General features: G+C 52.7%; 11 protein-coding genes across 11 annotated transcripts; 9 read left to right on the forward strand and 2 right to left on the reverse strand.

Moving 5' to 3' along the window:
• The first annotated feature begins 154 nt into the window (after positions 1-154).
• Positions 155-1,039, forward strand: CC77DRAFT_1097383 (hypothetical protein). The gene is made up of 4 exons (XM_018529890.1): positions 155-381; positions 445-454; positions 511-715; positions 789-1,039. The coding sequence occupies exons 1-3, from the start codon at positions 235-237 to the stop codon at positions 681-683; spliced, it is 330 nt and encodes a 109-aa protein (XP_018382966.1). The 5' UTR covers positions 155-234; the 3' UTR covers positions 684-715; positions 789-1,039.
• Positions 1,040-2,302: 1,263 nt separating this feature from the next.
• CC77DRAFT_1075021 (hypothetical protein) lies at positions 2,303-3,049 on the forward strand (the record flags this gene model as incomplete). Its single annotated transcript, XM_018529220.1, has 1 exon — positions 2,303-3,049. The coding sequence occupies exon 1, from the start codon at positions 2,594-2,596 to the stop codon at positions 3,047-3,049; it is 456 nt and encodes a 151-aa protein (XP_018382967.1). The 5' UTR covers positions 2,303-2,593.
• Positions 3,050-3,977: 928 nt separating this feature from the next.
• Positions 3,978-10,941, forward strand: CC77DRAFT_261749 (glutamate synthase). The gene is made up of 6 exons (XM_018530905.1): positions 3,978-4,293; positions 4,348-4,388; positions 4,443-7,792; positions 7,849-9,355; positions 9,409-9,464; positions 9,516-10,941. Exons 1-6 carry the CDS (start codon positions 4,106-4,108, stop codon positions 10,800-10,802), a joined length of 6,429 nt encoding a protein of 2,142 aa, XP_018382968.1. The 5' UTR covers positions 3,978-4,105; the 3' UTR covers positions 10,803-10,941.
• A 387-nt stretch (positions 10,942-11,328) lies between these two features.
• Positions 11,329-14,135, forward strand: CC77DRAFT_1023064 (hypothetical protein). Its single transcript, XM_018525604.1, has 3 exons — positions 11,329-11,483; positions 11,545-12,450; positions 12,497-14,135. The coding sequence occupies exons 1-3, from the start codon at positions 11,425-11,427 to the stop codon at positions 14,067-14,069; spliced, it is 2,538 nt and encodes an 845-aa protein (XP_018382969.1). The 5' UTR covers positions 11,329-11,424; the 3' UTR covers positions 14,070-14,135.
• A 308-nt stretch (positions 14,136-14,443) lies between these two features.
• On the forward strand, positions 14,444-16,071 carry CC77DRAFT_1023065 (adenylate kinase-like protein cytosolic). Its single transcript, XM_018525605.1, has 4 exons — positions 14,444-14,734; positions 14,792-14,844; positions 14,918-15,072; positions 15,141-16,071. Exons 1-4 carry the CDS (start codon positions 14,572-14,574, stop codon positions 15,601-15,603), a joined length of 834 nt encoding a protein of 277 aa, XP_018382970.1. The 5' UTR covers positions 14,444-14,571; the 3' UTR covers positions 15,604-16,071.
• A 25-nt stretch (positions 16,072-16,096) lies between these two features.
• Positions 16,097-17,362, forward strand: CC77DRAFT_1042694 (hypothetical protein). Its single transcript, XM_018527278.1, has 2 exons — positions 16,097-16,872; positions 16,971-17,362. Exons 1-2 carry the CDS (start codon positions 16,459-16,461, stop codon positions 17,175-17,177), a joined length of 621 nt encoding a protein of 206 aa, XP_018382971.1. The 5' UTR covers positions 16,097-16,458; the 3' UTR covers positions 17,178-17,362.
• A 52-nt stretch (positions 17,363-17,414) lies between these two features.
• CC77DRAFT_1064170 (HET-domain-containing protein) lies at positions 17,415-18,926 on the reverse strand (the record flags this gene model as incomplete). Its single annotated transcript, XM_018528692.1, has 2 exons — positions 17,415-18,641; positions 18,699-18,926. 2 exons carry the CDS (start codon positions 18,924-18,926, stop codon positions 17,415-17,417), a joined length of 1,455 nt encoding a protein of 484 aa, XP_018382972.1.
• Positions 18,927-21,160: 2,234 nt separating this feature from the next.
• CC77DRAFT_1033452 (hypothetical protein) lies at positions 21,161-21,675 on the forward strand (the record flags this gene model as incomplete). The annotated part of the gene is made up of 2 exons (XM_018526799.1): positions 21,161-21,389; positions 21,446-21,675. The coding sequence occupies 2 exons, from the start codon at positions 21,161-21,163 to the stop codon at positions 21,673-21,675; spliced, it is 459 nt and encodes a 152-aa protein (XP_018382973.1).
• Positions 21,676-22,802: 1,127 nt separating this feature from the next.
• Positions 22,803-23,525, forward strand: CC77DRAFT_1042696 (hypothetical protein; the record flags this gene model as incomplete). Its single annotated transcript, XM_018527279.1, has 1 exon — positions 22,803-23,525. The coding sequence occupies one exon, from the start codon at positions 22,803-22,805 to the stop codon at positions 23,523-23,525; it is 723 nt and encodes a 240-aa protein (XP_018382974.1).
• Positions 23,526-23,982: 457 nt separating this feature from the next.
• CC77DRAFT_1033454 (ribosomal protein S7e) lies at positions 23,983-24,825 on the forward strand (the record flags this gene model as incomplete). The annotated part of the gene is made up of 4 exons (XM_018526800.1): positions 23,983-24,066; positions 24,122-24,199; positions 24,327-24,409; positions 24,459-24,825. The coding sequence occupies 4 exons, from the start codon at positions 23,983-23,985 to the stop codon at positions 24,823-24,825; spliced, it is 612 nt and encodes a 203-aa protein (XP_018382975.1).
• Positions 24,826-24,940: 115 nt separating this feature from the next.
• On the reverse strand, positions 24,941-25,770 carry CC77DRAFT_1023068 (glutathione S-transferase). The gene has a single exon (XM_018525606.1). It carries the CDS (start codon positions 25,676-25,678, stop codon positions 25,034-25,036), a length of 645 nt encoding a protein of 214 aa, XP_018382976.1. The 5' UTR covers positions 25,679-25,770; the 3' UTR covers positions 24,941-25,033.
• Between the last annotated feature and the right edge of the window lie 805 nt (positions 25,771-26,575).

Below are 26,575 nucleotides of genomic sequence, written 5' to 3' on the forward strand. Positions count from 1 at the left end.
CGCTAATGTTTGCTATTTGCTGTAAGAAGCAAGGGTTGGCTAGGGGATCGCCAGACTAAACCCCTTGCAGCAAGCCGCAACGGAAGGAATAGATGGACAGCGCTTCACCTCGACTTCTTGCTCTACACCGCTGCCACAAACAACAATTTACCAACCTCTCAATCGCACCCGAACCTACTACCCCTCGCTACCGCGATTCACAAGACTCTTACACAAACAACCACCATCTCAAACATGTCAGCTCAGCCAGAGAACCAACAGATGGAGGGCGTCCAGGACCCCGCTACCGATGTCAAGGGCAAGGGCAAGGCTCAAGAGGGCGAGACTGTCGAGGAGTCCATGGACGACGACTCCAGCGACGAGTCTGGTGCTGAGGACCAGGTATGTTCATCGCGCCTCACCGCTACAACTCTATGCGCAAGTAGCTAACACAATCGCATCTAGGCCGGCGAACGTAAGCTATTCCCGCGAAAACCATGCGATTGAGCTTTCAAACTGACAGTAGAATAGCCGAGGAGCCTGATGAGGATAACATGGAGGAGATTGACACGTCCAATGTCCTGCAAAGCCGCACGCGCGGTAAGAACATCGACTTTGCCAAGGCCAACCAGGAGCTCGGCGACGAGGACGAAGAGGATGATGACGAGGACTTTGTCGACCCCGATGACCAAATGAAGGACTAGAGTGGAGTTGCATCGTCAACTTCTGTCTTTCGGTACGTTTGCAGCCAAGCCAAGAAGAGCCCTTTGTCCTCGATGAACCCCGCTAATCAAATCGCTTTGTTACAGGACTTCTTCGGCGCGTTCGACCAAATCTTTGCGAGCTCCGTATTCTGGCTAGGGTTATGATATACGCACAAAAGGCATTTGGGTAGCGGGGAAAAGACTCTTACCGACGTTGGAGTCGCGGCGCGACTTTTCGCGATTGAGGCAGCTGGACATGGAGCTATGTGCACGTTGATGTGTAACATGGACTGTGGACTGGATACCTCGCGCATACACAGCACTGGCATGCGTTATGAATGAAAACAAGAATACCCATACTTTTGACCTGACTTGCATGCACCTACGACGTGAACATGGCACATGTTATGCAGAAGGACAAAGAAATCCCCAGCAGAGATCATGCTGATCATATTGTTGGCCTGCATAGCTTCGTCCGCCGAAACGTAAAATCGCAAAAGAAGAATAAAACCACCCAGACATCTCAGCACACACCTACCCCGCCTTTCCCTGAAGATCTCGTATCCCTTCCACGAGCATGCAGGGTAACCGATGCGATGACACGAAAACAACACGTCGGTACCAAGGTATCCCACTTAGATCATGAATCTAGGGTCCAATGAACTAGCCAGTTGCAATGTGCATGCAATACAATATCTGTGACATTCTCTTTCGGACATCGGAGCTTGGAAACTACCGAAGATTGCTAGATTGAAAGGGTTGTGGGTGATGTGCGAAGCAGACCCTCGGGAAAATTTACGTGATACCGGACGGACGTGATTCCAGTGGTGCTTGTCGTTACTGAAAACAATAAGCAACGTGGTAAGATGGGTAGTGATACATAGGAAGCGATCAGATATCCAGAATAGTGCCTCGACTGAGGACGAGAGGAAATGGAAAGAGAAGCGAGAGTTCAGGGATTGTAATCGATGAAGTTAGGATGTGGTGGATGTAATGTCCACTACGTCCTGCACCGAAACCATCCTATTGGCGCCGACATCCAGCGAGATAACCCCATCTCAGACGGGCAAGAATGCTGTTTCTCTAGATCTTTCGGTGGGGCGTGTCAAGCAGAAAGGCCGAGTTACAATCACGGGCGAGGTAAATGGTGAGTACGATCCTCTAGAAGAGCCAGACTGCCTACAGATAGATGTAAGGTCGCTGGAACAACATCTGGTTGCGTCACGAGACCAGCGATCTCAGGATGATCTTCCTTGTTACGGATATGCCTTGTCGCAAGGTTCCATTGCCCAGATCCCCATGGCACCGCATCGAGACCCTAGAAATTGACCCACGTAACACTTTGTATATCTTAATTCCGGGAAATGCTCGTTGCCTCCCATTCTTGCCATTGATGACCCAACGCGGAATGTATTAGGTACACGAATCCTACGGAAATTTTTGTTGCATGCATACCGGATTGGATTGCTAGCTCAGGGTCTTGAAGCGCACTGCCTGGAGTATCCGCCGCGGGCTTTGCACAGCCAGCGAACAGCAAAAGAGGCGACATCGGCCTAACCAGTAATCCTTAGAAACGGGCTCGGCTGGACTGGCTACGCGACACGGATTTGCGTGGATTTGCCTGTTCTCGTGACTCGTCTCCCGCTACGTACTGCCGTCAGCTAGGCAGGAGCGTTCCGGTCTTCTCCGAAGCATGATGAGGACATTGATGTATTGTCGCCTGCCGTGGCGTGGCGGGTCGCTAGAATCGCCCAATTCTCGAGGGTGAGCTGTGCGGGAGGCAGATGAATTGGTTTTTGAGTTTGCGGCTAAGCAGAGGATAATCACTGCAAGTCCGGGTCCGCGATGATGTCGACGAGTGCGCACCTGGGAAGCCTCAGCGACGCTCCGCTGCGAAATGGCGGGGTTATATGATCTCCCGTCCAGTGAGCGTCAACACGAAGTATTCCGTAGCGCGACAGTCCGCCCTGGGCCGCGCTTGGAGAGAGATAAGGCCTGAGATGACCCTCTCAAATTACGACAAAGAAGTCGTGTGTTGCCGAGGCGAGGCCGCCGGGCCAATTGCACACGTCGCTTTTCAGATGATGCGGCGTGGGCTGCAGCGGCAATCTAGCCGGTGGAGCTATGGTAGAGCGGAAACACATGCAAGACCTGGTCATCAGATGTCAAACCGACCTTCGGAGCCCAGGATAGGGTGCACGGCCGGACTGCTGCAGGGCGGTCACGGCCAAATAGCCAATAATGCCCCGGCCTTTGGTCATGGAGTGGCAGAAAAACCGTGGGGTAGGCCAATTTTCCATGCGCAACACGCCGCAGGAGGCAGTGATGCTGCGCATACGCATACGAGCATTGGTAGCAACACATGAAGAAGAACATCACAAGAGCAATTCCATGTAGAGTGAGCGCGACTGCACATCGACAGACACGCAATCGTCATGTTTCGTCCGGAGAGACGGCGCGTCAGGTGCCACTCCAACATGCCCAACTTGATATACGTGGAAATAAAGTACCAAGACCACCTCCAAGACCGGGCAGTTCCCAGTTCGCAGCGGTAGACAAGCGGAGATGGCCTAACTGACAGCACGAACGCCTCCGTCGACGCGCTTCCAGACCGGTAATTGGACAGAGGTGAAGTCAAGTTGTTAGCGTATAGGGAAAATAATCCACCCCACCAGGAGCCCTCCGCTCTCTTATTCATAAGCACGCCCGCGAAACCTCCCGCGACCCTCTGTCTCTTCTTGCACTCTCGACACAATCGCTACAAGCTGCTTGCAGGAACATCGCGAGCCCAGCACAAGGCCTGTTCCACCAGCCCTTCTAGCAAGTAAGTAGCCCTGCCTCCCACATGTACACCCGCTGCACCCATCCACCACCCGTGGCCAAACATTGTGCTTCTCCACCACCCGTCCTGCGTGAGAGGCATCAGCCACTTTCCTACTGGTCTGCGCCTGCCACCCCGCGTTAGCCTATTCGCTGCCTGCCTTATCTGCCGATTTTGTGCTTCGAGCAGCTATCAGTTGCCGCTGGAGATGGGGGGAGAACGTCATAGCCATCAATCGCCTATATCCGGCCGGGTGAAGCTGGTGACGAATCCAGCCCATCTTTCTGTTGGCTTTGGGCGTGATTGACACCGGCGACTCCATCTTCCCACCAACTGTTCCCCACCCACATTCTTTGCTTTTGAGCTAGAGCCCTAGGCGCATCCGTACCAGAATATCATCGACACTCGACCCTTGGCCCGCAGTCAGCGACAAACTCTTTACCAGACCTGAAAACTAATATCCGCCTCCAGACTTGATTCAAATACCAGAGCAACAGCTCCCAAGTTCACGCCTCGAGCGACCCCGCCACTCTCCCATATCGATACCGCAACCCCACTACTACCACCAACGAACCCAGAACTTCGGCCTTTCGCCGATATAATGGGTCGGGTCTCGTTCGCCGAAGATACAAAGTTGCCCCAGGAACCCCAGATCGAAGAGGAGCAAAGCACGGTATTTGCTTATCAAGATGGCCCCGAGAACAAGTCTTGGGCAGGCGCACTGCCCTTGAAGCAAGGTCTGTATGACCCGGAGCTCGAGAAGGATGCTTGCGGTGTCGGTTTCGCTGCGTGAGTCATGGCAATTGGTTCGTGTGGGAGATGCAAGGGCTGACAATGGCGTAGTCACATCAAGGGCAAGGCCAGCCACAAGATCGTCTCCGATGGTAAGAGCGAACAACTCAAGGAATGAGTAGACGAGAATGCTAACGGATATCCAGCCCGTTCGTTGCTATGCAACATGACACATCGAGGAGCCGTTGGCTCTGACGCACGCGATGGTGACGGTGCCGGTGTAATGACCTCCATCCCCCATCGCTTCTTCCTCAAGGAGTTCGAGCGCGAACAAGGCTACAAGCTACCATCGCTTGGCCAGTATGCTACTGGTAACCTTTTCTTCAAGCCGGACGCCAACATCTTGGATGAGACCAAGACCATGTTTGAGGACGTTGCAGACCAGCTTGACTTGAGGGTGCTCGGATGGCGAACAGTGCCCCGCGATTCCACACTTCTTGGACCCGCGGCACTTTCACGAGAGCCCATCATTCTCCAGCCGTTTGTCGTCTTGAAGACCGCCTACGGCGACGCCCGGGAGCCCAAGGCTGACTTCCAGGAGAAGTACGACAACGCATACTTTGAGCGACAACTGTATGTCATGCGAAAGCGGGCTACACACGTCATTGGCCTCCACAACTGGTTCTACATTTGCAGCTTGTCAAACAAGAACATTGTCTATAAGGGTCAACTTTCTCCTGTTCAGGTCTACGAGTACTACCACGACCTGCTCAACGTTGACTACGAGGGTCACTTTGCTCTGGTGCACTCTCGATTCTCTACCAACACATTCCCCAGTTGGGACCGTGCTCAGCCTCTGCGATGGGCTGCTCACAATGGTGAGATCAACACCCTGCGAGGAAACAAGAACTGGATGAGGGCCCGCGAGGGTGTTATGAAGTCCAGCCTTTTCGGCGAGGAGCTTGATCTCCTTTACCCCATCGTCGAGGACGGTGGTTCCGACTCTGCAGCTTTCGACAATGTCCTTGAGCTGCTCACCATCAACGGTGTCCTGTCACTCCCAGAAGCAGTCATGCTTATGGTTCCAGAGGCATGGCAGGGCAACCACACTATGGACCCGGCTAAGCAAGCCTTCTACGAGTGGGCTGCCTGCATGATGGAGCCTTGGGATGGTCCTGCTCTCTTTACTTTCTCCGACGGACGTTACTGTGGTGCTAACCTCGACCGAAACGGTCTTCGTCCTTGCCGTTACTACGTTACTGACGACGACCGCATCATCTGCGCGTCTGAAGTTGGTACCATCTCTATCGAGCCAGAGCGCGTTGTACAGAAGGGTCGTCTCCAGCCCGGTAGGATGTTGCTCGTCGACACTGTCGCTGGTCGAATTGTCGATGATGCCGAACTGAAGCAGACCGTCTCAGAGCGTGTTGACTTCCGTTCCTGGATTCAGAAGAACCTGCTCACTCTTCCCAAGATTGTCGAGCAGATCAGCGCAAAGGGCGTTGATCTTTCACACTCGCTCACCGAGACCAAGCTACATGAGGACCCTCGTCTGCGAGCATTCGGCTACTCTCTTGAGCAGGTCAGTCTCCTTCTTGGTCCTATGGCTGCCGACTCAAAGGAGGCTCTTGGATCCATGGGTAACGATGCTCCTCTGGCTTGCTTGGCTACCCAGCCTCGTCTGCTGTACGAGTACTTCCGTCAGCTTTTTGCCCAGGTTACCAACCCTCCCATCGATCCTATTCGTGAGGCGATTGTCATGTCTTTGGAGACATACGTTGGTCCCCAGGGTAACCTTCTAGAGATGGACGAGTCACAGTGTGGCCGTCTGCTTCTTCCATCGCCCATCCTGACCCTCGAAGAGTTCAAGGCGCTGACCAACACGCACACTCTGCACTCTGACTGGACCGTCAAGTCCATCGACATCACATTCCCCAAGAGCGAGGGACTCGATGGCTACATGAACGCTCTCGACCGAATCTGCGAGGCTGCAACCGAGGGCATCAAGGCCGGCGACAACATCCTTGTCTTGACCGACCGCGCTGCGTCTGTTGACCGTGTTGCCGTATCCGCTTGCTTGGCTACTGGTATGGTTCACCACCATCTCGTCCGCAACAAGTGGCGATCCAACGCTGCCCTTGTTGTCGAGACTGGTGAGGCCCGTGAGGTCCACCACATGTGTGTCTTGGTTGGATACGGTGCTGATGCCGTCTGCCCATACCTTGCTATTGAGTGTATCTTGAAGATGCACCGCGAGGGTGTCATTCGCAAGAAGATGAGCCCCGAACAGCTCATCGATAACTACAAGCACTCTTGCGATGGTGGTATCTTGAAGGTCATGAGTAAGATGGGTATCTCTACCCTCTCATCCTACAAGGGTGCTCAGATTTTCGAGGTTCTTGGTCTTGATGACTCTGTCGTTGACCGATGCTTCACTGGAACTGCTTCCCGTATCAAGGGTATGACATTCGAGTTGATTGCTTCCGACGCTTTCGCTCTCCACGAGAGGGGTTACCCATCGCGCGCCATCGTCGAGGTTCCCGGTCTTGCTGAGACTGGCGAGTACCATTGGCGTGACGGAGGTGAGCCTCACGTCAACGACCCCACTGCCATGGCCAACATCCAGGATGCCGTCCGCACCAAGAACGACAAGTCGTACGAGGCATACTCTATTGCTGAGTACGAGCGCATCAAGGACTGCACCCTCCGTGGTCTCCTTGACTTCAACTTCGATGACCGTGCTCCCATCCCCATCGACCAGGTCGAGCCTTGGACCGACATTGTGCGCCGCTTCGTCACTGGTGCCATGTCCTACGGATCCATTTCCATGGAGTCCCACTCTACCCTTGCTGTTGCTATGAACCGCCTTGGCGGTAAGTCCAACACTGGTGAGGGTGGTGAGGACCCGGAGCGCAGCTTGCGTATGGAGAACGGTGACACCATGCGCTCTGCGATCAAGCAGATCGCTTCCGGACGTTTCGGTGTTACCTCCAACTACCTTGCCGATGCCGACGAGCTCCAGATCAAGATGGCTCAGGGTGCTAAGCCTGGTGAGGGTGGTGAGCTTCCTGGCCACAAGGTCTCTGGCTCCATTGCTAAGACCCGTCACTCCACGCCTGGTGTCGGTCTCATCAGTCCTCCTCCCCACCACGACATTTACTCCATTGAGGATCTCAAGCAATTGATCTACGATCTCAAGTGCTCCAACCCCCGCGCTCGTGTATCCGTAAAGCTTGTCTCCGAGACTGGTGTTGGTATCGTCGCTTCTGGTGTGGCCAAAGCCAAGGCTGACCATATCCTCATCTCTGGTCACGACGGTGGTACTGGTGCCTCTCGATGGACTGGTATCAAGTACGCCGGTCTCCCCTGGGAGTTGGGTCTTGCCGAGACTCATCAGACTCTTGTTCTCAACGACCTCCGTGGTCGTGTCATTGTCCAGACTGACGGTCAATTGAGGACTGGACGCGATGTCGCCATCGCCTGTCTGCTTGGAGCTGAGGAGTGGGGCTTTGCTACCACGCCTCTCATCGCCATGGGTTGCATCATGATGCGCAAGGTAAATATCTTCCCCATGATATATCATAAAAGAAACTATTTACTAACCACCACTAGTGCCATCTCAACACTTGCCCTGTCGGTATTGCCACCCAGGACCCTGAGCTCAGGAAGAAGTTCGCTGGTACACCCGAGCACGTCATCAACTTCTTCTACTACATCGCCAACGAGCTCCGTGCAATCATGGCCAAGCTTGGTTTCCGGACCATCAACGACATGGTTGGTCACTGTGAGGTGCTTCGCATCCGTGACGATCTCCGCACTGCGAAGACTGAGAACATTGACTTGTCTCTCATCCTGACTCCCGCGCACACCCTTCGCCCAGGTGTTGCCACGTTCAACGTGCGCAAGCAGGACCACCGTCTTCATGTCCGCCTCGACAACAAGCTCATTGCTGAGTCCGAACTTGCTCTGGAGAAGGGTCTTCCTGCCCGCATTGAGTGCGATGTCGTCAACACTGACCGTGCTCTTGGTGCTACTCTCTCGTACCACATCAGCAAGCGCTACGGCGAGGCTGGTCTGCCCCAAGACACCATCCACGTCAACATCCGTGGTTCTGCTGGCCAGTCTTTCGGTGCTTACCTGGCACCTGGTGTCACTCTTGAACTTGAGGGTGATGCTAACGACTACGTTGGTAAGGGTCTGTCTGGTGGTCGTTTGATCATCTACCCTCCCCGCAACGCCGTATACCGTGCCGAGGAGAACGTTCTTATCGGTAACGTCTGCTTGTACGGTGCCACTCGCGGTACTTGCTTCTTCCGTGGTATCGCTGCTGAGCGTTTCTGTGTCCGTAACTCTGGTGCTACGGCTGTCGTTGAAGGTGTTGGTGACCACGGTTGCGAGTACATGACTGGCGGTCGTGTCCTTGTTCTTGGTTCTACTGGACGTAACTTTGCTGCCGGTATGTCTGGTGGTATTGCGTACGTCCTTGACATCCACAAGGACTTCGAACAGAAGGTTAACCAGGAGATGGTTGAGCTCTCCGGCATCGAGGAGCCAGAGGAGATTGCCTTTGTTCGCGGCCTCATTGAGGACCACCACCACTACACCGGCTCTGAGCTTGCCGCTCGCATCCTCCTCGACTTCACTCGCGCACTGCCCCGCTTTGTCAAGGTCATGCCTGTTGACTACAAGCGCGTGCTCCTGGAGGAGAAGGCAAAGGCTGCCGAGAAGAAGAAGTCTGAATACCCTCTTCCTCTGCTCGCTGGCAACGCTGTCCGCAACGCCCACGAGGAGTCTCGCAATAAGGAAGCTGAGGCGGAGGCCAAGGAGAAGAAGAAGAGCGACCTCCTCGACATTGAAGAGAGTGTTACCGACGCAAAGGCTGAGAAGAAGAAGGCGCTCGTCCTTGACAAGACTCGCGGTTTCATGAAGTACCAGCGTCGCTCTGAGAAGTACCGCAACCCCAAGACCCGTACTCGCGATTGGGCAGAGCTCAACCAGCGTCTGAACGAGGACGAACTCAAGTACCAGACTGCTCGCTGCATGGACTGTGGTGTACCCTTCTGCCAGTCTGACACTGGTTGCCCGATCTCCAACATCATCCCGAAGTGGAACGAACTGGGTAAGCGCTTAGTGTCTTCTTTTGGAGCATACATCATGCTAATCTTTTGATAGTCTTCCAAGGTCAGTGGCGCGACGCCCTCAACCGCCTCCTCATGACCAATAACTTCGTAAGTGTTCCTGTATCAGCTACATACGCGATGTGTACTAATCCCATATAGCCTGAGTTTACTGGTCGTGTTTGCCCGGCTCCTTGCGAGGGTGCCTGTGTTCTTGGCATCAACGAGGATCCCGTTGGCATCAAGTCGATTGAGTGCGCCATTATTGACCGCGGTTTTGAGAAGGGCTGGATGATTCCTTCGCCACCCCAGACCCGTTCTGGAAAGACTGTTGCCATCATCGGTTCCGGCCCTGCTGGTCTCGCTTGTGCTGATCAACTCAACAAGGCTGGTCACACTGTCACCGTCTATGAGCGTGCCGACCGTGTCGGTGGTCTCCTCATGTACGGTATCCCCAACATGAAGCTCGACAAGAAGGTCGTTCAGCGCCGTGTCGACTTCATGGCTGCTGAGGGCGTCAACTTCAAGACTGGTGTCACCGTTGGTGAGGAGGGTCAGACCAACCTCGAAGCTCTCCGCAAGGAGTACGACGCAGTTGTCTTCGCGACTGGAGCTACTGTCGCTCGTGACCTGCCCATCCCTAACCGCAACCTGGACGGCATTCACTACGCCATGCAGTTCTTGCACAAGAACACCAAGTCTCTCTTGGACTCCGAATTGGCTGACGATGCTTACATTTCGGCCAAGGACAAGCACGTTGTTGTCATCGGAGGTGGTGATACTGGTAATGACTGCATTGGTACTTCCGTTCGCCACGGTGCCAAGTCTGTCGTCAACTTCGAGCTGCTGCCCCAGCCCCCAGCTGAGCGTGCTCGCGACAACCCATGGCCGCAGTGGCCCCGTATCTTCCGAACTGACTATGGTCACAACGAAGTCAAGACTCACATGGGCAAGGATCCTCGTGAGTACTGTGTCATGTCCAAGGACTTCGTCGACGATGGTAGCGGCAAGGTCAAGGGTATCAACACTGTCCGTGTTGAGTGGACTAAGTCCGCCTCCGGTGGTTGGGACATGAAGCACGTCGAGGGTAGCGAGCAATTCTTCCCTGCCGACCTCGTCTTGCTTTCCATGGGTTTCTTGGGCCCCGAGCAGCGTGTCATGAGCGACGTTATCGAGCTTGACGGCCGCAAGAACATCAAGACCCCTCCCGGTCACTACAACACCAACCTGGCAGGTGTCTTCGCTGCTGGTGACTGCCGTCGCGGTCAGTCCCTGATCGTCTGGGGTATCAACGAGGGTCGCCAGTGCGCTCGCGACGTCGACTCCTTCCTTACCGGCTACGGTACTTCCCTGCCCGTCACTGGTGGTATCGTCAAGCGCCCACCCTACGAGGCTATGCACAAGCACCGTGCTGCTCCTGACGAGAAGCTGGTGACTGTCGCCGCTTAGATGAGTCTATGATTATGATTGTTACTGTATGAAGTAAAGGTGCATGGAAAAGATGGTCACGGCAAAAGATGGGTTTCGGGTATATCATGATTCTTTGGCGTTTTGATTTATGTACGCGCATTTTCCCTCGTTTACCTGCACGATACCTTTTCAGTATGCGGAGTCAGCTGGGCGGCACCTGCAGTGTACAATGTCTTTTAGCTCTATTCATTTCGCACCCAATTTGTATATATAGGCGAATGTTATGTTCAAATTGACGTTTTGCAACTTGCTGTGTGATGCTCATAACGCTTTCGCCTCTTTATCGCTGTAATCAATCATCCTGCCTTGTTCGCAAGATTGGAAGTCGCATGATGGAGACTACAATCATTGCGATAGCATCCAGAACACGGATGCTCTTTTTTTTTCGCCTGTGCTCTAGACATCGCGATTGGTGGCATTGATTACTTCGCTTCGCCAGGCGGCAGATGCACAAAGCCAAGATTCAAGATTAGTGACGTCACGCACCTCTAATCTCTAGATTCGCTAGTCTTGAACGGTACTCCAGGCAGCGAACATCAGTCGACTGACCTTCGTTGTATTCTGTATATCGCCATGCCCCGGTGACAATTAGGTCGTGAATATGTTACCCCGTACCGGCTGGCATCAGACGTGTCGTCGCCCTCTGCATGGGCCGACAAGGTGCGTTTACGAAGCTGGATCCTTGTTGGCGATCATCGCAAATATACTAACAGGCCATCAGGATCGTACATCCGACACTTAGAGCGACATGTAAACCAAGCAGTCTAGGTTGTCGAAGACCGTGGACCGTCCCTGCTCGCTATGTAACTGGACTACAGGCTGGTGAAGACAAAACCGGTCACATCAGCGCAGGACCTAACGAGGGCATCCTCTTCTTCAACAATGTATTTCCTATCCAGATTCGTAAGGTACTAGGTCTCCCGTTGCCAGGGATACTAGATCGCCTCATCAGTCCGAACATATCTGGTACCGACCCTAAAGCCGTCATTGAAAGAGCGAGTGCGAAACGAAACTTGCAGATTACTGGCACGGAGGTACTTCCACGGATGCGAGAAGGAGGAGCATTCGTCAAGTTCACTCACGACGGAAATGCCTCTGCTTCTGAGATTGAAAAAGTGCTTCAAGAGTACCTAAGAGACGAACCAGTCAAACCATGGTGGAGTCCATGGAAGAGGATGCGCGCGAAGATGGTTAAGGGAAAGCCATGGGTTGAAGATCTCATGCGTCTCCCAGCTTCACGTCTGCGAGTTGAGTTTGTCTCTGCCGAGGCAGGCGTGCCGGCATCTGACGCTATAGAAATGAGCCAAGAACAGCTCTTCCAGTTCTTCAGGCCATACGGCAAGCTATCAGACATCGTTATGCAGCCTCCCGACTCGAAAGTACTCCCAAAGTTCGCATATCTGGACTATTCTAGCATTGGGAAGGCTATCATGGCCAGGAACTGTATGCATGGCTATCTTGTGTCAGAAGCTGAAGGAGGTGGCAAGAAGGGCACAATCCTAAGGTTGAAGTACGAGCAGAAGATCAAGCCTCGATATATCAGAGACTGGATCTTTGGCCATCCTCGCATCATCATCCCGATTGTAGCTGCTCTTATCGCTGGTACCGTTGCCATCGTCTTTGACCCGTAAGTCCATCCTCTACATAGATAGCGTGAGCTGACAAGAGCGAAGTATCCGAACATTTTTTGTGAAAGCCCACATCACGCGCAACTTCCACATTGAAGACAACAAGTGGTACCAGTGGATCAAGGGATATGCCACAGATATCATTCACGGTGGCAATAAGCGCGACGACGATGACAGCATGGATGCTATCTGGGATGATAGGAAAGATGACATTGAACAAATCAGAACTTGGTTGATGGAGACTGCTGAAACTTTCATCATTGTCCAGGGTCCTCGGGGCTCTGGCAAGCGCGAACTTGTCGTTGACGAGGCCTTGGAGGATAAGAAGCTCAAGCTTGTGATCGACTGCAAACCTATCCAGGAGGCCCGAGGCGAGAGCGCTACCATCAATGCTGCAGCGTTGTCTGTTGGCTATAGACCTGTGTTCAGTTGGATGAACAGTATATCCGGGATGATCGACATGGCTGCCCAGGGTGCTACAGGTGTCAAGACTGGCTTCTCCGAGACTCTTGACTCTCAACTCAGCAAAATCTGGAACACTACGACCTCGGCACTACGACAAATCGCTTTGGACACACGTCATAAGAACGACAAGGATGCGCACTTGGGAGACGACGAGTGGCTTGAAGCACACCCAGAGCGCAGGCCGATCGTTGTAGTTGACAACTTCCTGCATAAAAGCCAGGAAGGCGGTATCGTCTATGACAAGATCGCAGAATGGGCCGCCCGTCTCACAACGACAAATGTGGCTCATGTTATCTTCTTGACCAACGATGTCGCGTTCAGCAAATCGCTCTCCAAGGCCATGCCGGACCGTATGTTCCGTCAAATCTCTTTGTCCGACTGCAGCCCTGAGGTAGCGAAGCGGTTTGTTATCACGCATCTTGACGCCGATGTTGAGGATGACCCAGCGCCAAAGGACGGCTCCCCTAAGAAGCTGCCCTCTGAGCACCGCAACGACCTTGATGAGCTCGACACTTGTATCGATTTGCTGGGTGGCCGCCTTACCGATCTTGAGTTCTTGTCCCGACGCATCAAGACTGGTGAGACACCCACCAAAGCTGTGCACGAGATCATCGACCAGTCAGCTTCTGAGATTCTCAAGATGTACATCTTTGGCGCAGAGGATGAAGGCGGAAACCGACACTGGAATGCCGAGCAAGCCTGGTTTCTCATCAAGGAGCTCGCTCAGAAAGAAAGTCTAAGATACAATGAAGTTCTCATCGACGACATTCTGAAGACTGGCGGCGAATCCGTCCTTCGCGCCCTCGAACAGGCTGAGCTCATTTCCATCGTCTCTGGTGCGAATGGACGTCCATCTATCATCAAGCCAGGAAAGCCTGTCTACCACCCCGCTTTCAAGCGCTTGACTGAGGACAAGGTGCTGAAGAGCCGCTTGGACCTTGCCATCCTGACGCATTTGACAAAGATTGAGAACGCGACGATTGACAAGTGCGAGAACGAGTTGTTGTTACTGAGCAAGCTAAAGAACCAGCCTGCACAGACAGCTGGGCGTATCAACTATTTGTTGACAAAGTTGATGACTAGTCAAAACAAGGTGGAGAAGTACGAGACGGAGATCAAGGGACTGAAGAAGGTGCTTGGAAATGAGTACTAGGATTTTGGAAGGCTCTGATGAGAGCAACGTATACAATGATACCATCCCCTCTGAATGCATTATCAAGGTGCTATGCGTGCAGCCGTGCCGAAATGGCATTGTGACCCCACCCGTTCACTACTACGTACGATGCATTGGCCCTTCTAGTGCCATGTCCCGACTCGTACGAAGCATAGCAGTGTCGGCAGGTAATAACAGCAGTGAATATTCCGAGAATATTCCGCTAATGGTGCGGCTAGCCTCGTGCGCTCAGGAACGTTTTGCTCTGACATCACCCTGCTAAGGCTAACGTGACCGAGGATCGGGCAGGAGGAAGCATTTTCCCGCGAAGCAGCCGAACGCAGAAGCAAGCTAGCGAACGACCGTGAGCTCCACCTCGTCCACAACGCGACCTGCCATTGCGCACTTGTCCCTTCTCCACTCCCAGCGGCCCGCGCATCTTCTTGTCCTTCTCATCGCCCTTTGCAATTCCCCCCAAAACTTTTCCTCACATTTCGGCGCAATGGCACCAATAGCAGATACCGTGGTCGATGACCTCAAGAGCACCGTCAACAGGCTCGAGAAGCGCATCGCTGAGCTGGAGAACAAGCTGTCTGGCCAGAGTGGGGGTGCATCAACGTCGGCGGAGAGCGTCAGGATGATCTTGATGGGACCACCAGGTGCTGGTGCGTAGTTCCGCTCGAGAGGGTCGAAATGTGGCATTTTGCTTACACCGGGTCTAGGCAAGGGCACACAAGCGCCGCGAATCAAGGAGAAGTTCTGCGCATGCCATCTTGTACGTTTTACCGCTATCCACGACACCAAGCTGCGGCATGGGAAGCCGGAAATGGCAGGCTGACAGATTGTAGGCTACCGGAGACATGCTACGCGCTCAAGTCGCGGCCAAGACAGCCCTCGGTCGGGAAGCGAAGAAGATTATGGATGCCGGCGGTCTGGTTAGCGACGAGATCATGATCAACATGATCAAGACTGAGCTCGAGGGCAACGCCGAGTGCGCCCAGGGGTGCGTACTCTGACGATTTGTCTCTTTTGGATATATCGGAAAGGCATGCTAACGCGGAGTCTCCCTAGATTCATCCTCGATGGCTTCCCACGAACAGTAACCCAGGCCGAGAAGCTCGACGGTATGCTTGCTGCGACCAAGAAGCCCCTTCAACACGCCATTGAACTGCAAATTGACGACGGCCTCCTCGTCTCGCGTATCACTGGCCGCCTCGTTCACCCCGCATCCGGCCGCTCCTACCACAAGATCTTCAACCCACCCAAGGCCCCCATGACCGACGACGTAACCGGTGAGCCGCTCATCCAGCGCTCCGACGACAACGAGGACACGCTCAAGAAGCGTCTCTCGACCTACCACGCCCAGACCGCGCCCGTTGTTGCATACTACCAGAAGACGGGTATCTGGAAGCCCATTGACGCAAGTCAAGAGCCAGGCCAGGTATGGAAGAGCCTGCTCAAGATCTTCGACGACAAGGCCATGGTTGCTGGACGAACAGGCAGCTTGCTCAACAAGGTTGGTCTTAAGAACTAGACTGGGCCTTTTGTGTGAGCAGGGGCGTGATCCCAGGCTGGAAAATATTGTTCAACGATACTACGAGTCACGCCTACGTGTCATACCGCCAGGCACACGCAGAATCTTACAATGTCCAAGAGTCGCTGGTCATGTTCAGAGCCACGTATGAGAAAAGTCCACTTTCACGCTTTGGAATGAAGAATGCACATATGGTTTGGATGGGTTCCTTGTACTTGTACAGATGCATACGGTGGTGTGGGTAGTCTGTGGGGACACCTGTGTGTTTCAAATGACTCTTGCAAGCTGGTTTCTGGTAGTCTACCAAGATCGGAAATGCTAGAAATGTTCATGAAGATACCCGTGGTTACAAATGTGGCCTGTACTCTGACCGCAATTCTGTGACATGTTTTAACGACGTACTCATAACTACAAGTTACCCGCATACCTCGTATTGATCTTGTGAATACACATGTGCGCTCTCATGCTAGGAGCTTCCTTTGCGCCACCAACACGTGCTCCTACCCGCCGCCGTTCCAACAACGTGTTCCTAGTCGCGCACTCGGCGTTAGCACTGCCCAACATCTTCTAACCTCCGGGCAACTTCTCACTCCCGAAAAAGTGCCCGACAACCCTCCACATATTATCCACCCCCGGAGCACAAACTAGGCTCCCGTACAAGCGCATTACCCCAGATTCGCAATTCGACCACGTATCGCCAGACTGCACGCGCCGCCCTAAGCCTCAACCACGAAACGAGACACCGAATATCAAACCCCTCGACCCTCGACCCTGAACCCAGAAAGGGGACACTAAGAAGGGAGACGTCCAACAACATAGCGTACCACACCACACGCATTCACACACATCGCAATCATGTCAAGTAGATTCAGCAGCCGCGCCGACGCGCGCGACGACCTCTTCTCCTCCTACAACCGCAGCGCCTCACCCTCGAAATCAAAAAACAAAGCTCGCGCAAGCCCTTACAATGCTGCTGGCGGCTACGGCTACACACCACCTTCCTCCGCCGACGGGCCAGGCTTTGGCGCATATCCTGGTGCTGGTGGGAGTAAGGCGAATGGGAGCTTATATCCTGGGAGCGGAGGGAGTAGTTATGGGGGTTATGGTGTAGGGGGCGGAAGGGGGAGTGATGATGGAAGGGATGGCATATATCGGGCTGCGACACCGAATTCAAGGGGACAGTACTCTGCGGCTGTGTTGGATGAGTTGGAGAGCCAGAATGATGAGCATGTTGGTGTGCTGACTAGCAAGGTCAAGATGTTGAAGGACGTATGTTGCTTTCTTTCTTCTCTTCTGCATCCTCTTCTCTACTGTTCCTCTTTCCTGTAATCGCACTACTTGGAGAGTGTTGTGTTAACATCTACTAGTTGACCCATCTCATCGGCGATGAAATCCGCGATTCCACTAGTCTCGCCGAGAAAATGAACGATCAGTTTGAGAACTCGAGACATAAGATCAAGGGTACCATGAATCGTATGTTGAGGATGGCGCAAAAGACGGGCGTAGGCTGGAAAGCCTGGGTTGGGTTCTTTGCCGCGGTTATGTTACTGTTTTGGTGGGTGTGGTTAGGTTAATGGGGGATGCCAGAACAAGAGGAAAGATAGACTGGCGTATACTTGACGTTGATGATCTATTGACTATAGAAAGAAACGTTTGGGAAAGAGGGGTTTGCATTGCATCGAGTCGCATCTGGCATGGTGTAAGGCGTTTGATTGACAAAGTATCGTCTGGACGCTTCAATTACATTGCTACCACGGTTCTCTACATGCGCTTCAACTTGCCATATACCACGTCTCCGGCTGAGGTGCGTATCAGATGACTTTCACTACAGCGTTGCGCTCAACTGCATACTCTGGTGACGCTTCCTCGAAGGGCTTGCGATTAACTCGGTCCTGTGGAATGATTTCCGTGAAGAGACCTATCCTCTCGAATTCGCCGTCGTACCTGTGGCCATTAAACTTCCACGGTCGTAGGTTTCTCTTTACCAACACCATATACCATATCATTTCTTTAGACTCAACTTCCCCCTGAGCTATTTCTAGACAAAACACAGCTTCGCCATCTTCTACCACATGACCTGACTGTGTCAGATCGAAGTCGGTGCCAAAGCGATATGAATCTTCACGTTCTCTACCTAACGGCGTGAGGAAAGCTTGGTGCCAGTCCCTGTCGTCGACTCCTACATGACTAATGAATGCCTGTATCAAGGTTCCTGATAAGACAATGTATCCGCCCTTCAACTGACCCGTAGGATCCTTGCCTATAGGCGAGACTTTGGCTTCCTTGATAAATGCTGAAACTTTTGGGCTCTGAAGACCAACGTGATATATTCCCCGGCCCACTCCAAGGTCGTCAAAGGTGATAGACGCCCATAAGAACGACGGTGCTCTCCAACGAACAGGCCGATGGCCTTTTTTGAATGTGCGCCACAACAGTCCAAGTGGCATCGTTTCTCTCCATATCCCCGCGACATATGTCCAGCCAGTAGCTTCCTCAAAGCTTTTTGCGATACCTGAGATTGCTGGGAAGATGTCGTTTGGTTTTGAAAGCTTTAGACACGCGAACTCGAAGGCGGCGATTGTCCATGGATTATCTCCTCCTAATAGTTTACCCCTGAGCAAGCGCCATCCAGCTGGATGGTAATGATTTTTGGGTGCTAGGTCCAGCTCCCATACCGCTGGCTGGCATTGATGACGCCAGTCAAGAAACCCACATTCGCAGCGCTGATGTTGCATACATTCCCATATCAGCTCATTCTCAGCGAAGTGAAGTATCCGTGGACTTAGGAGGGGTTCCTGAAAGACCCAACCTCGCTTGAGGAGCGGCGATTGACTTATTCTGTGATCAACTGGCTTTCTAGCATAAATGTGACAAGAACTGGACAGTGATTGGCTTATGTGCGCCTCAGGAGTCTTACGAAAGAGGCCCTCTTCTGAATTTGAAGCCTCTGTAGCTGCCAGAGTTACAGTGGAGTTGGAGTAGATGGCGGCCATCTTTGCAGATTGGATCTGCCAGTCCTTTTCATCATCTTGGATAATCTGTAGGCAATTTCAGCAAGGAGACGTGCAGGGACGATCGATCCGAAAATAACCTACACATAACGAATCTATCCAAATGTACTGAATCCCAATCGCCAAAATGACTGTGATCGCATCCCGGAATGTCTTCGGCAGATCTTCTTCCCGGATGTTCTCCTGATGAATCGAGAGGGTGTCTGGCTTTAGAGTCGTCCGTAAAGGCTGCTTGTCGCCCCAACAGTGGCTCAGACACGCATATCGCCCTTCTCTGTTCTTCGTATCGACGAGGCGGATCCGACGTGGCATGTTGAGGCTTACCTCAATTGCTCGATCAGGCAATGTAGCGTTCTCGCTACGCGACGCCAAGCACAAGCCTTGGTGTGTTTTAATGCATGTATCAAGCCAGTCATTGATGGTTTTGAAGCTTTGCCTTGAGCCAGTATTGCCTGGTATGTGTCTTGCCGTAGGAATGATGGGGTCGTCTTGAGCTGTGTTGTTGTTAGAACGACTCCATCCTAGGCTCTCATACTCACAATCCAAAACGAAGAATTCTCTCAGCAGCGAGCGTTTACTTCCATGATGTTCCTGGAAATATGTTGCGTTTAAGGCTGTATCGAGCAGTTCCAGATACACTTCGTCTAAACTGGCATATTCTGGCCTGGCCTCGCATAGAACACGACAGTAGTAGCACCCGCATTGGGCCAACTCATATAGAGACGCTTCATTGGTGTACAGGTAGGAGTTTTCTCTCCGCCGCTTAAGCCTTTGTATCGCGAGACACGCAGCCATCTTATAGTTAAGGATTCGAGAGTTTGGACAAGAACGCATCGACCTTGCGACTTGCGTTTGAATACCGCAGCGTAATGTGATCTCCTTAAGCGCTTGTGGCGCGAGGCTGAGTCTCAGATTTGTGAGCGGCAATACCCAATGGCGGTCCGGCACACCTTTGTGGCCGGTCATCATCACGACACATCATGAGTTCAAGCATCAACTACCCTCATGAGTGACTTCTTTACGCGATTTGCTACGGAGGCATCATAGGATGTAGTGCTTGACAGTGCATCTGGCGATCGAGCCCTGAGAGGTCACCGGAGCCATCGCCGGACCGGACCTAAACGACGTACAACTGTGAACACGATCAAAGCCCTGACAGCTACTGGATTTCACTGTTTCACGATCGCGGTTGGTGAAAGAGTGTGGTGATGAGAATGTCGGAGAAGAAGAAGACGCGTCGAAGAGCTGCCGCGTGCTCGCTTCGAGGAGGGACTGCGCGTCATCAACTAACCTTGACCCTTCTAAGGGTCACGATACCTTTTCGGGCTCCGTTCTACATCAAATCGACATGCGTGCTGATTTTAGATGGCCCAAGAACCTTTACCTAAACTTCCTAGCCTTTGCGATCGTCTTGCTATATACATGCTGTCAGTCGGTCTACCGCATATTGCAGGCTCGACAGAGAGATACTAACAGCTGTCTGCTGGTGAGTACTGGTCGCTCATTACTTTTTTGCAACCCGTACACGCGATGGGAGAACTTGGTCACTCCTTTCCAAATCGAGACAGGTACCAGGTTTGAGACCCTACCTAGGTAGAGTTCACTTCGGCCTTATCATGCGTAATGCAGTGGCTTGGCCCCAGCGCAGCCCTACGCAGCGCACGACTAGATGGAGCACAACGACTTTGGAAATCAAGGATCCCCCAGAGGTTCGCGACAACTGTCTTCCTTGATTCTTGCGACTTCGAAAGCAATTGGCTCTGTCCTGTGCCTGTTCCCAAGATACCGGGTTATTACGTGGTCGCTACATGGAAGATGGAGCGTCGTCTTTGGGCTCTAACGTCTCTTGACGACGTACGAAGACAGGAAGTAACTGCCACAGCAGGACACCCCAGGAAACGCATGGGTACGTGGCATGTGGTTGCTTTTCATCTGAGCCGATCCTGTGCTCATTTGCAATAACTTGCTGTCGCTTCAACACTTCCTAGGTCAGAGTCCAAATTTTCATCGTCATCGGTCCAGGCCATCAACAGTCAAGAAAACACCAAAACTATGCGGTTATCGGCAATCACGATGCAAGGTTTTTGCTCTTAATATCCGACAGCGTCAACAAATGGCAGCGCCACACTCGCATGCGCCACGCGTCCTGGCAGGGATAACCAAGACACGATGATCTCATACCAAAGCGAGTGCGCTAAAAGCCAGCGATCTGCACGGCTATGCGGCTCCACTGCACTAGCCACACTATTCAGAGACAGAAAACATGCGTGGCTGACGAGGCCGAGAAACCGCAAACCCTACGGTTGTGTGACTGTCGGCCGTTCTTGGATGCCAAGAATGCTACGCAATGGTCGTGGCTGACGTTTGTTGGTGGTTCCTCCGACGAAGCAAGGCACAGTCGTGGGTGCCAGATGTATATATACTGCAGTAGGCCAACACATACTATTACCACAAAGCATCAATTCAACTACCGAGTCTTGCCAGCATCACAGTATCAGTTCACCAAAGACACCGACTATCCATTCCGATCTACTCCCCTGATAAGGATGCTCTTCACACGTCTTCTCTCGATCATCCTGCGCACGGCGCAATGGATCTTTGCTGCTATCGTCTTGGGTCTGTCAGCATACTTTGTTTACCAACGGTCACGATATCATGTCGGGCCTCTAGGTCGTTTGATCTTCGCCATAATTTGGTCTTCGCTTTCCATTCTCTTCGCCGTCATCTGGGCTATCCCCACCAGCTCCAGTATCACCGGCTATACATCCGACTTTAGTGAGTGCCTCAATCCTCCACGATGATTGAAACAACTACTAACAACTGTCGCGCAGTATTTACAGCCGGTTGGGCCGCTGTCTTCGGGCTCCTTGTTAGCTGGTTCAACGGCCGCGGCTGTGGTAGCGCGTGGGCTTGGAGCGGTGTATCCTTTAGCCGCAACAACTCATGCGGTCAATGGCGCGCTGCTCAAGCCTTCTCCTTCTTGTCTATGATCCTTTGGTTGGCGACTGCTATCCTTGGAATATTGACAGTACATCGCCTTAGGGGCCGTGCTGCTGGGTAAGTCTTTCGTCGTTATCTTGTGAAGCTCTAGCTAACAACACTGCAGTCGTGGCTCGCGAGTCTAAGCGTCTCTTTATCACCCACCACAACCATCCAATCGATATCATACCCCATCATACGAGAAAAGCTTTACACAAGGGTTGTCAGAGATACCAGCCATTCTTTGGCTATGCTTGAGTTGTGCTATCGGAAACCATGCTGGAGGACTTGTTAGCAAGTTTGATCGCATCCTTGTCCAACTATGAATTGTCATGTATATCCCAGTCAGCGAGGAGTTATGCAGGGGTTTCTTTTGTCTCTTACTCGATGGTTGACATACCTCTTTCTGGAATAGTAATACAAACATCATAATATTCAAGACTGTGTACTCGACTCTTTTACAGGCTGTGTCAGTTAGTATGCTCAAACAGATTCGCCAATACACTGGGCCAGCAATCCAGCGGTTGCCGTCACCTAGCTAAGTGATTGGCAGCAGAGCCGTGCGAGGCATTGTGTACGTAGCATCTAGACTACAACCACGAGTCACAAGATGTGATACTTGTGCAGCAGCACTGAGTCGGCATACTCCAATGCCACGCGGCTGTTCCATGAGCTGTAGCGAGCGCTTTGTAAAGCTTGGCCACCTCGTTGCAAACTGAGTTGCCGTAACAGTAGAGGTTAATTCACCTACCAAACAGGAGCTTGAGATGCAGCAGACACGAAGAAAAGTGAAACTACACTGTAGCCTTTCTCCCAAGTGCACGTTCAAGCTCTTCCATACAATAAAACCGACGATCTTTCCTACATATTTCCCGAGCAATTTCTATTCCTTACTATCAACCCTGAACCGGATCGATCATCAAGATCCACTCGTACAGTCAATCAAGCCCTGCATACTCCTATTTAGTCACCATGTCTCAAGACAAAACTAAGACCAGCAAGACAGACGGAGTCTTCAAGAACATCCACCGTCGCATGTCCAACTTCGGAAAACTATCGGGGACTTCCAAATCACCTTACGAGACAATATCCTCAGTCGCGGACCAGCTTCCTTCTTCCCATAGCTCATCGCCACTGAGCTCGGTGAAGAGCAATACTAAGCGTCGAAACGACGAACGTGATACGCGACTCATATCTCTTGACAAACTGATGGACGGTGCTGCGATAGCTGACAAGGATAGGCGCTGGTTCGAGAAGATCAACATCGCCGTCCGCGCTAAGATGAACTCCTCAGCTTACGACCCTTCTCATGACTTCGAGCACGTCCAACGCGTAGTCATGAATGCACATCGCCTCTGGCATGCGGAGAAGGATCGTGAAGTGTTCCGGAACGTCGATCCCCTAGTTGTCTACGTGGCGGCTATGGTGCACGATATTGGAGATGGAAAATACCTCTCGGATGAGCTAGTCAAGATGGAAACCGACGAAGCTGATCAGGAGCAACAGCGGGATTTTATCGAGTCGTTCATTAGAGAATCCGCACCCGAGTGCCCGCCGTACATTTGGGGTCCTGCTTCGCACGTTGCGGCCCTGGTATCTTTCACACGCGAGATTCGAAATCCGATTATGGTTGCCCAACAGTGTGCCGCTTATCCTGCCCTTCAGCTCGTTCAAGACGCCGACCGTCTCGATGGCTTAGGCGCAGTGGGCATCGTACGCGGGGCAGTGTACGGAGGTGTGACTGAGCCACGTGGTACTGGTACGGTCCGACGGGTTGTACATATAGCAGACGAGCGTCATGCTCGATACCCGGAGATGATGAAGACCCGCGCTGGCAAGAAGGAGGCAGCGAAACGCTGGGAAGCCATGAAGGAGATCAGGAATCAGATTGTGCAGCAGGCGAATTGCGAGGATGTGCTCGAGGAGTATTGAGACCTACCTAGGTATACCTAGTCTGCAGAAGCGATTGAAAAGGCATGAAAGATTCTTACGCGTTCTTCTGCGAACGTATAGCCTAGCGAAATGAACAATACCCCTTGGATTGGACATAGACAGTAGTTACAGCAATATCAAAATCAAGTACTGCGCTAGTTTGTTCTGTACATAAGCCTGAAGTTAGAGACATATTATTGATCAAGCGCCAGCTAAGTGATGGTGATGGTTGTCAATGGCAAAGCAAAGCAGGTGGGGCTTATTTCGGAATGTCGGCGATGAATTGTTGTGTTCGTGTTCAACTGCGTCCATGGCGCCTTGCTGAACTTGGAGCTTACGCTAAGCGCCCAAACAAGACTAGTGCCTCGCTTGACGCCCACCTGCCGTGAGTGATTTCGTCTCTCGCAATCGACCTCGAACTTTCAGACTCCGACCAGTTCGACATCAAGCCGCCAAAATGTCCGCCAACTCTCTGAACAAGATCGCGCCCAACAGCCCGTCGAGGCAGAACCCCTCTGAGATCGAGACCAGCATCGCCAGCGCAAGTTTGCCCGTCAATTGCACATGGGCGACGCCAGCACTAACACGCACGGCAGGCGTTGACTGACCTCGAGAACAATGTCCCCGACCTGAAGGCTTCTCTGCGCCCTCTCCAGTTCGTCTCTGCTCGCGAGGTATGAAAACCCGAACACCACCATGCGCTATCGAGCGTCGCCTACACACCTACCTACACCCATACCCATACATTGAAGAGGCGGTGGGCACTGGGCAGCAACATCAAGCTGACACCAGGATTCTTAGATCGAGGTTGGCCACGGACGCAAGGCTATTGTCATCTTCGTCCCTGTTCCCCTTCTGTCCGGATGGCACAAGGCCCAGCAGCGGTATGTCCTATTTATGAAGTGAAAGAATTCCCATACTAACATCTCTCAGTCTCACCCGTGAGCTCGAGAAGAAGTTCTCTGACCGCCACGTCCTGATCGTTGCTTCCCGCCGCATTCTCCCCCGCCCCAAGCGCTCCAACCGCTCGCGCACCAACCAGACCCAGAAGCGTCCCCAGTCCCGGACTCTCACCGCTGTCCACGACGCCATCCTGACCGACCTCGTCTTCCCCGTCGAGATTGTCGGCAAGCGTCTCCGTACCCGTGAGGACGGCAGCAAGATCCTCAAGGTTGTCCTTGACGAGAAGGAGCGCGGTGGTGTTGACTACAGGCTCGACACCTACAGCGAGGTCTACAAGCGCCTCACTGGCAAGGGCGTCAACTTCGAGTTCCCCCAGAGCCAGCAGACCGACTACTAGATGTAGGCGGGTTCGTTGGGTTTGATCGATCTCGTTATATCTACATGGGTCAGGAGTACGGCAGGGCTTCGGTTATGCGTCATGTACCGGCATCAAAAAGGAATGAGAATGAGATGATATGAGCCTGTATTAGGCACCCCTTCAAGATACCACTTGCAATTGATTTCTTTTACTGTGATGGTGCCTGTGCCTTGGCATGCTCATCTGTCTACTGTCGGTCCAGCTCAGGGTAATGCCTGAAGATACCCATGCTGAACTCCTTCCGCCTCTCGCTAGCTAGGTACTCTTTGATTCCCTTGGTCTCCTTGACGCTGTCATAGAAGGTTCCAAACAAGAGTGGGTAGTCCTTCTTCCTTGCCTCCATTTCTTTGGGAAAGGCAAACTCCAATCCGCTCAGCACATGCCAGACTGTAGGGTCGGCATAGCTGAGACTATCCCCAACCAGGAACTTGCCCTGTCCCTGCGCCTCATTGCCCTTGAGCACACGCTCAAAGTACTTCAGGAACTTGGGAATGCGCTTCTCGCGGAAGTCGGTAGCCTTCTTGAGCGATTCCTCCTTCTGGTCCTCGTAGTATAAGCTCATCGAAACGGGGTGGTGCGTATCGTGGGCTTCGTTGTTGAGGTCCAGCGCCGTCAGAGTATGCGACAGGATCCACGACTTCTCTGCTTCGTCTGCGCCACTGAGACCAAGCTTGTCGCCAAGGTAAGAGAGGATCGATGGCGTCTGGTAGAGAACCAGCGCAGCACCGTTCTTGCCTTCGCCAGGAACGCGCAGGGCAGGTGGTGCGAAGACGGGAGGGTTGCCGTCGGAGCCTGTGGAGGACTGGTCGGTGAGGGTGCCGATAATTTTCATGCCTACCAAGCTGTTAGCTAGGGCAGTACAGAGTGGAGTGTGGGTTTGTGCTGCATACCGTCCTCAGACTCATTACAAACGTCTTTGTAGGAGACGCCTGCTGCTTCAAACGCCAGGCGAATGAACTCCCCACGTCCTGGAATGCCAGGCCAGTACAACAGCTCGTACGGAGGCTGGGTGCGTGCTTTCTTGTTCGCAGACATGGTGGTGGTATGATATCGAATCGCAATTGAGCCTTGGCTGTAGTGTTTAGGTAGCTTGTGGAAGCTGTAGAGGGTGCGGAGAGGTCGAGAGGAAATGCGAAGCATGCAGCTGCAATTGCTGCCCTAGGGGACGGTTATAAGTAGGGCGAGAGTACCCCATGTCAGCTTTACGTGCCATTGCAGCTGGAGGCACTCGTGCAGATTGTTTGGCGTCATTGTGGGGTTAAGGTTGGTTCAAAGGTACCGTTTATGCTGACATCAGACGCGGATCAGACGCGGAATTGCACCGAGACCGAGCGATGAGTCCGAGCAATGCGAAGATACGCGTCGGGCTACCTTCTGCTACGCGTTATTCACGCCCTTCAGCCCTTTGGTTCCACTTCCAATATAACACTATCAGTAAACACAATTCATACTGTGTATGCAACGAATGTTCCTAAAGCTTTGGTCATTTGCTGTCAAAACCCAGTCGCTTTAAAGTCCTCTCGCTCGCTCTACGCCTGCTTCAGTTCGCTTCCACCGGTCATAGTGAGCTATAGCTAGCTTCTCGTTTAGATGCGTTCAGCTGTTCGTCAGGCTCGTCCTTGATGACCGGAGAAATTCACGCTGTCTAAGAATCTTGCCGCACCCGTCGCGTTTTGTTTGTTCAAGGACGTGCCATCGTCATCTCCGCTATTCGCTGATCCAACGTTAC

This window comes from Alternaria alternata, assembly GCF_001642055.1.
Source record: "Alternaria alternata strain SRC1lrK2f unplaced genomic scaffold CC77scaffold_18, whole genome shotgun sequence".
NCBI lineage: Eukaryota > Fungi > Ascomycota > Dothideomycetes > Pleosporales > Pleosporaceae > Alternaria > Alternaria alternata.